This window comes from Dermacentor andersoni, chromosome 1 (assembly GCF_023375885.2).
Source record: "Dermacentor andersoni chromosome 1, qqDerAnde1_hic_scaffold, whole genome shotgun sequence".
NCBI classification, from domain to species: domain Eukaryota; kingdom Metazoa; phylum Arthropoda; class Arachnida; order Ixodida; family Ixodidae; genus Dermacentor; species Dermacentor andersoni.
In genome coordinates, this window is record NC_092814.1 from 48,286,845 (window position 1) to 48,296,064 (window position 9,220).

At 41.7% G+C, this 9,220-nt stretch overlaps 1 protein-coding gene across 2 annotated transcripts in view; it reads left to right on the top strand.

The window, feature by feature from the left end:
* The window catches only part of nst (phosphoglucomutase 3-like protein nst), a 49,332-nt gene extending 43,348 nt beyond the window's left edge, over positions 1–5,984 (top strand). For both annotated transcript variants that reach the window (XM_072287931.1, XM_072287942.1), the window contains 2 exons: positions 394–3,883; positions 4,092–5,984. In XM_072287931.1, the coding sequence (XP_072144032.1) occupies positions 394–483 (90 nt within the window). In that variant the 3' untranslated portion in view covers positions 484–3,883; positions 4,092–5,984. The remainder of the gene's footprint in view (positions 1–393; positions 3,884–4,091) is intronic.
* Positions 5,985–9,220: the final 3,236 nt, after the last annotated feature.

A 9,220-nucleotide genomic window follows, 5' to 3' on the forward strand; every position in this document is an offset into this window, starting at 1 on the left:
TACAGGTGCACTGTCAGTACCCTGAGTACACTTGTGCTATGTGAAGTCTGCATGTGATCGGCCATTCAAGTAGTGCTATTGGAGTTAATACAAGAGAGGGTTGTAGCCTGTTTGCGTATTTATTACCATTCACTGATTACCAAAGATGTAGACATAAGTACTGAGCACTGGTGGTGCCATCCTGTGATGCCTTCTACCAGTGCTCATAGTATACTATTATTGTGATGGCTGATTATGTTCTGCTTTTACCATTTTTAGGAACTACTTATTGGTTCCCTTATTCAAAAATAATAATGTGTTGCTCAGACTTTTGCTTACTATTCTTTTGTACTGCTGGCAAACATTCCTTTACTGTAAGCTAATTAGTTTTACATGGTTCGCACTATATTTCAGGACGGGGCCAACAAGCTCGCCTACGAAGTTGGCATGAAGGTTTATGAACTCGCCGGTGGTATCGGTGAAAAGCCCAAGCTGCTGGCCTGAAGTGTGACTTTTGGGGCCATTGAACTCAAAGGGACCCGCCCTTCACGTGCGAGGCCACAGTGACAACAGCACTCCAGCCAAGTTCACCTTTTCGATCAGTGTAAATGTTACACTTTTACCTGAAATTATGGGAGGAGGCAAATTTTTCAATAAGGGCAAGAAAATTTGATCTTACTGGCACACTGTGGTCTGTCTCAGACATTTACTGTGTTATCTCTGCCTGACACTGTGCTATTCCTGCGAGGGTTTCAGTGAAGTGTGAACAAGATGTCCTCCAGATGTAGGCGAGCTTGGTTTGAGAGAGTTACTTTTGTGGCTTGCACAAGCTTTTGTCCCCAAGGGACCATGGATCATGTTTCTGTTTCTGTCTGTGTGCCAGAAACATGTCATGAGGTCAGCCATGTTATTGGAACCATCTCTCATCCTGTTCTAAGCTTCCACTCAGCATTTCGAGTTAATAGCATTTTGCTGGTGGCTTTTGTGATAATCAACTGTTCTTCTGGATGTTTCTGAGCTGGTCTGCTGCCACAGCATAAGTAAGCATGTGTGAGGGTGTGTGTGCATGTCTGTTATCAAATGTGCTACAGTATTCCTGCAAGTCACCACCTCTACTATGTAATAGGAAAAGACTGTGTACTAGCTTGGGAGGCTGACCTGAGTAGTTGTTGGTGTCACTGATGCAATTGTTTTGGTGAGGCAATACACAAGCCCCACTTGTGTTTTGTGCATTGTGGCAGCGACCTTCCATTACCCTTATGCCAGCAGCTTGTGCACTCTGCGTCCTTGTGGCTTTACTTTTCTGTTCATCCAGTAATAGGTGCTCTTCGCATTGGGTGCTTGGTGCATTCTGGTGCCGAGCTACAAGTGACATTTTGTTGCAGGTAGGGGAGTAGTTTTTACACGATATACTTACTGTAACTGTTTTGCTCTGCAGCCCTGTCGGGCCAATCTATTGCACGCCTCTTCGGGAAGCGTACCTTTTGTACTTTTATCATGACATACCTTTACCTGCCTGAATGAAAGGCAGGCCCTCATACCTTGGCATAGCACAATCTTGTCATTTTTACTCTGAGTGATGTCTTTGCTGAATGCCAGTCAAGCTTGTTCTTACCTCCAACTGTATCTCTTCTAAAGCATAGATGTGACTTGTATAGGTAGGCAGCTGCAAGCGTTGGGTATTTCTCATACCCACGTAGTAGCTTGGAAATGTGCTGATACTAAGGTTGTGCATGTCATTCCAACTGCTTGTTGCTTAGGGTGTGACCTTGTTTGGTCGTATTTGTTGCTTTGCTATGCCTCTTCAATTCTGCATTAGCTGCTGACTTTGGCCAATTGTTGCTTTCCTTGTGCACTACCTATCTTTCAAGCTAAGTTTACCAAAGCATGAGGAATGCAAATGCGCAAGTGACTGCTGCCTTCACATTCTCTCTGTTGGAGCAGATCTGTGTTGTGTGCTCTTTACTTTCTTGGAGTCTATTTTGTCCCCAAACTTCTGGTGAGCTTTGTTAGCACCTTCACACTAGTTTCTCAAGCAACTTGGCCTTCTGGGAATTCTAAGCCCTCCCCTTTTTGCTATAAGTAATCGGAAAGCCTCTTCTTGCTACGACACAGAACTCTTAAGCAGCACATTGCAGATTGCAGAAGGTCTGCTGGAGGCAAAGTTTGTTATGAATCTTATGCCATTGCCATGCTACTGGTGTTAAGCAACCTCAGTGCAGAAGTTCTGATTAGGTCCTATGATAAGTCTGTGACAAACACGTGTTGAACTAGGTAGGTGCGTGTTAGAATCACCTCACTTGCAAGGAAAGCAAAAAGTGGTTTGTCTGTAGTGGTAGTTTGGAGGTCTGGCACTCTTAGTAGCACTTCATGTAGCTTGGTACACTGTTTTTAAATGTTGTATATTTGTTCCTTAATTTATTTTAAAAGTTATATTTTGCTTAGCGCTGATCTTTTATCATTAGCAGTTAAGTGTTGAAAAAAGCTGAGGAGAACACCTGGGCAAGTGCTTTGACTCTTGTAGTGTGGAATAAATAGTTTTGGGGAGGGCATGCTCAGAACATAAGCTTAAGGCAGGTCACCCCACCAGTGGTAGACTGCCAGAGTGTATACCAAGTGGGGGGGGAAAAAAAAGACTTAGCTAGTGACATCAGAAAATTAACAACAAAATTTCGGAAATTATCACATAGTGCACATGAGATTGGCTCAAGACAGCAATTATTGGATGCTTAATTCAAGTTTTAGTGATGCTTATTCCCCTGGGAGTTGAAGTATTTCGTGGCACTATGAATATTCTTTTTCATCAAGAGATTCCATTGTACTTATATGGTTTTTTGTTCTACTTGCATACCAAGCTATGCACTTTATGCACTTGGATTGATGTCTATTCACAGATAACACGGCAGTGTCTGCAGCGCAATCTTCAGTGGCTAGAAAAATTTCAATTTTTCACTCGTGGCCATGATAAAGCTAGAAAAACTGCAGACTTGAACATTTTGTAAGATTTCTTATTGCTAAGCAGAGTGAAACAAGTTTAAGGAGGTACGTCTTTTTATCAGTGCTTAAAGGGACACTAAAAGCAAATATTAAGTCGGCGTGGACTGATAAGTACCATTCCAGAAACCTCGCAATGCTTGTTTCATGCCAAGAAAATACTTAATTTACGAGAAAATTGCATCTAAGGGCCTGAATATATTTATCGAAATTTAAATCTCCCACCACCCAACCGGGGGAGTGGTGACGTTGCGTATCACTCTAAAAAATGTTTGCACCCTTTGGGGTGTATATCTGCCACACAACAATAATCGTCATCTGCCTTGATGCGTTTTCTTTCTTTAACACTGCGAGCCCGATACTTTCCAGTAACGAACGGCATACATGTTATCAGCATGACATAGTATTTCCAACAGGAAAGTAGCGGGCGCGGCGTTTTCAAGAAAGGAAACGCATCAAGGCAGATGACGATTATTGTTGTGTGGCAGATATACACCCCAAAGAGTGCAAACTTATCTTAGAGTGTATGCCATCACCACCCTTTGCTACCTTCGGTGAGTAAAATGGCACCCGACAAACAGTGGTACCAAGCCAAGAAAGAGCGGTGGATTTGCCGCTGCAGCTGCTTTTTGGTCAAAGGGCGTAGACCGTTCTGGCATCTGCGACATCACACGGAAGTTGAATTCTCCACTACTTGCAGTTTGTGCGAGTTCCGCGAGCCAGCAAAACCAGTGCGGCACTACGCGATAACTACTGAAATGCAAAAGCGTGGGTGGTACGAAGTCGAGCGAAAACGAAACCTTTTGACCGCGTGCGTCGTTATTAGGGTTATTTCAATTAGTTCTTTTTTCTAAAAGTGAAATAGAACGGAACAAGCAGCATTTTCTTTCGTCTTATAATACAATACAAGGCGATGAGCAAAACGTGAACAAGGTGAATGCAGGAGCCAACGTTTCGGCAAGTAGACTTGTCTTCTTCAAGGCGACATATGTCGCCTTGAAGAAGACAAGTCTACTTGCCGAAACGTTGGCTCCTGCATTCACCTTGTTCACATTTTGCTCATCGCCTTGAATTGCCATCTCCCGGATTCCCCGTCTTTTCTCTGAATACAATACAAGGATAATTTGTGCAATGAGTTTGAAAGTTTATTTAACATAGATAACGTATACAATTGCAGAGTACACACTTGTGGGACCCAACAAATTTTTTAAAAGGTGATTTAATTGAGGAGTGTTTTCATCATCATCGGGCAAATACTTGAATGTCCTGGGGGAGTCGCTAATTATGTCCTGCAGCTACCTCAATTTCTCGGTTATTAAGGCTCTGTTCGTCATAATATTGTCGCCTTAGAGATTCTTGAGCACTAATCTATCACTTTAACTTGACTTAATATTTGCCTTTAGTGTCCCTTTAATGATGCACCACACCATACAGTACTTGGTCTCGTGTGTTGCAAATGTGTGCACATATTTTGTTGTACTGAATACACATGCATTTCAATGAATCTTCAGGAGCAGCATTTGAATTGACAATCTACAAGACCTTAAACTGTGTATTAAATGGCACTTTTAATGGATTAAACGAGATTTCTTTCTTTTTTAACCTATTTTTTCATAATGACATTGCCGGCACAGTAGGCATGAAGTAGAGTGGAAACTCTTACTAAATTCTGCTTGCCCACTTTTGTGCTTGAAGAAATCTCTTAACCACTGGTTTCATTCACATATATCGAGATTTGAGGCTGTCCTATTATGCACACATTTCTTCCAGTATTTCCACGTACATGAATATAGTGCTGAGATTGGTTTTTGTAGGCTTTGGCAGTCTTTCTTCAGTTGCTTTCAAACCTTCTTGACCTTTAGTCGACTATAAGTGACCTAAGTGGGATATTTCCTGGACATTTATGTTACCTTGGTAATATTCACCAGGTGTTTTTCTTTTTCTTTCAAATGAGTAATCTTTGGCAAATAAGAGTTGTATATGTATACATGTATGTATATGTATATATATATATATTTAATGGGGTAGGTTGTTGAAGCAGATACTTAAGAGTTGTATTGGTCTATTTTTGCCTGTATCCCTTCCCTGTGATAATGCTTTGTGGTGGCTCTTGACAGACCTCACTTGTGCCAACCTTGTTTCTTGTGTGTGCTTGTGGAGCTGCTGGAGGCTCTTTTATCCCTCTGGTTTTGTGATGGCATAGTCCACTTTTATGGACTGTATTCAATAACCATAGAGCTCTTTGATCATACCATTTGTGAAATTACACCACCGAAATAGAATGCAAATTAACTAAAATGTTGGGGCATTAGATTCTTTTATAATTTTCTGGGAGACAGGTTAATGGGTGTTTCTGATACATAGTACCAGAGTGGCACATGTGGGGTTGTTTTTAGAGTTTTCCACGAACCTGTGTGTCTGCTTTCTGCAACTCCGGCATTTCTGGCTGGATGTATTAAAGCTTGGCATCACAACTAGGTACGATTAAAGAACTGTTTAGTGATATTTTAGCAGTGGATTCCATTCTCAGGGCTAGTAGAGAGCAAATACTTTTGAAGCTTATTTATTAGTTTTCTTTTAAATTGCCCATTACAGTTTGCTTTTGTCAGAAAGCATGGTGAGTGAGTTGGAGTCTTTTTTTTTCACGCTGCAAAAATGCATGAATATGAAACATGAACAGGAGAGCAAAAATCAACTGCTGCAAGCAACTAAGCTCCTGTACTGAGCTTCCAGCATACTCCCTTTGTTTGTGTCTAACTATAAGAATAATACCAAGACACACTTTTTATTGAAAGTGTTCAAATCCCCTGGGGTCTAATCACAATGTGGTGACTGTTTCTGTGTGGTTGGCAAAGGTGGTGCATAGTTTTATTTATTTTCCTATGGCGCACATTTTTGCCTGTTATACTTGGCTTGCCATTGTGGCCATTCTATTTTGCCACATTTTATTTCAGCTTTGTTATGTCTTCTATACATTTTGATTTATTAATAAACACTTTTATTGCAGTTTTTGAGCTGGTGTATTCAAGTAATGTGATAGCTGCACTGAACTGCATACGAAGCTGTGTATCAGTGCAGTAATAGCTTGAAGTTAACTCTGCAGTATACGTTGGGCTATCAGGCCATCTTGCTTTGTCCGTATTAGTTGGCACTGTGTGTCAAATTTTTAGCTCCCTTGCTGGGCTTCTATGTTCATCAAACCCCTTTCTGCCACTTAATTTGTTGAAGTAGAAAAACATTCCTGGGACTCAAAGGATGGTACAACACAAATTTTCATCTTTTACTGCATCATTCTTACAACCCATGTTGCCCACTGGCTTATGAGAAACGTGTATCGATGATAGATGGCTATGACGGTATCGGTGATACCATCTGTGATCTGCACCGTTTGTTATCTGAGGCCATAGTACCAGTACTAGTATACAATTCAAGCTGTCCTGATGTCTGAGTGGCAGTGAGGGGAATGATTGGTGGAGTTAGGTACAAGGTAAGATGCAGGCGACCTGAGCATAGTCAGAAAGGCCAGCTAGGTGTCCTTGGGCCTTAAAGCCTTAAGTTTAGCACAGAGAAATTGGGAATTGTGATCCTTAATGAAGAGACAAGTAATTACCTGGTGTCAATTCAACAGCAAGTCATACCCATAGTCAAGCAATATAAATACCCTGGCGTATACATAAACGAAGGAAAGACTTACTCAAGCACCCACCAACATAACCTGAAAATAAAGGGGAAGCGGAAAAAAATTATAGGATTTTACATGCTAAAACCACCGTCTGATTATGAGGCACGGCAAAAAGGGGAAGCGGAATGCAGCAATTATGAAACAAAGCACTTCGGGGCTGCAATAAATAAGAGGTGGTGCATTTAATCTGGAGAGGACTAATGGTTCCAGTGCCAGCGTTCATAAATGTCATTGTGTGCTCTAAATTGGATACCTTGTTGCGATTGGAAGTTTACCAAAGATTGACGGGCCAGTTGGCTTTGTTAGCCTACGGTAAAATCACAAATCAGGCAGTGCAGGGTGAAATGGCTTGGGCCCCTTTTGAAGTCTGAGAAGCGCAGAGCAAAATTACGTTTTGAAGAAAGACTCGGGAATATGGGTAAAAATAAAAGGGTGACTGAAGTGCACAAGTATCTGTACTTTAAGAGGGTGGACACAGAATGGAGAAAGAGGTCAAGGAAAGTGGGCAACCAAGTACAGGTTAATTGAAAGTGTAAATAGACAACCATGATATCTTCAGAAAGAAAGTGAGGGAAAAAAACATAGAATTGGATGCAAAGAATGAAAACAAAAAAGACCATGGAGATCTACAAGAATGGGAAGAAATTGGCAGGTAGAATATGCGATAACACAAAGGGCAGTGCCTTGCTATTTGAGGCCTGAGCTGATTGTCTTTAACTCCCATCATGTTACATGGGGTTTAACAACAAACCTGAGGGGCACTCGTTTCTGGAATTGGTCCCTGGACAACAATCTTAATTGTGTAAATTCAGGGCGACATACTTTAGTCGGAGGTCGGGCTGCTTCTGCCCTAGACTTTCGAAAGCTCCAGCCTCTCCGTGTCTGCCTGGTTGACTGTTGATTACGCCACAAATGGCGACCGCATACCAGTCATGTTTTATATTATACGTCAATTAACCTTCTCAGTTTCTAATGTATGCACTTTCGTACATTACAGTAAACTTCAAAATTCCTTGTTATCCTCATTGGCATCTTTGACTGATGCTTGTCCCAAATCAAAAGCATTGAACATTTGTTCTGTTATAAAAGATTCTCAGGAAAAATCCGAATTTGTGGAACAATCAGGGGGCTAAATCGAATTCTTTTCCTTGGCGGAATGATGATTGTTCCCATGACTACAGGCGAAAAAAGGCAGCTTGGAAGAAGCTGTTGCGTAATGAGAGCTCTCAAAACTGGATGGATTACAAATTCTATGCTGGTACATTTAGATGCATAGTGTTGAAGGCAAAGGATGAGCATGACATAAAGCATTTAGAATTTCTTTCTAAATAAAAAAATTAATGCGCACTGTATAGCTTTCTGCACGCCAAAAAAATGATTCCGCGGCCGATAAATGCAGAATCCGCAGTTTTGTCTCACGAAGAAATGGATTCATTGGAGGTAATCGCTAGAGGGTTAGAACATCACTTTTCTTCCCAACTTCCATTAGCTTCACTGATATCAGCAACTGAGGAAGGTTTTACGGAAATCTCGAATTATGTGAAGTTTTACGAAGCTTACTATCAGCGGCTCCAGGCCGCAGTGGAATTGCTTCGTCCATGTTAAAAATTCTATATAAAGAATCACAAGATAATTTATTAGACATTATCAATTATTCAGTTAGAAGGGCATGACTTCCATGGGAGTGGAAAATTGCCAAGGTCATGCCCTTGCTTAAAAATCCTGGTCACGATTATGTATTAGACAATATTAGGTCCATCGCGTTAACTACAAATTTATTTTGTAAAATTGATTGAAAGAGTTATAAATATCCGGGTGACAAATTTTCTTAACGATCAATCGATCTTGAGGCCAAAACAAGTTGGTTTCAGATCACAGTGCTCAATATGGCAGGCCCATGTTGACTTTGAAAGCCGTGTTCAATTGGCATGGCACCAAAGGCAGTATGCGGCATTAGTCACTCTAGACACCTCAAGAGCATATGATAGTGTTGAGCATGTGATAATGCTCAATCAGCTTCGAAACATCCAAAATACCTTCAAGCATGGATTGCAGAATTTTTAAGGAAAGGAAAATTTTACTCCTTCCAAAGCAGCATTTCTTCGGCTAGGTACGCGCAGACAAGAGGTGTTTCACAAGGGGCAGTACATTCTCTAGTCTTATTTAATATTCTGATGATATCCATCCCATGTTATGATGATGTACTATCGGCCAAAATAGTAAACGGACCACTACTTACGTGGCCGGAGCGGCTGCGGGGCCACACCGGGGCGCTGCTATCTCGCTCGGCGCGCTGACGGCGAGAGTGCCCCGAGTGACGCCAGACTTCGCCCTCACTCTCACTGGCGGCCTCATCACGCTTGATAAATTTCTAGTGTACCGTTCGGTTGCTCTGGTGCTGACGGTCGCGATGAAGGGGACCGTGCATCGCTAGTAGTCCAGGACATGGCGCTGTCGTGCAGTAGCGGGCGGCTGCAGGGCATCAAACCGCGTAACTGAGAAGGAACGAAGACCCGTTCTGATTGTTGTTTTGCTTATATTCACCTTGTCTTTCATAGTGCATGT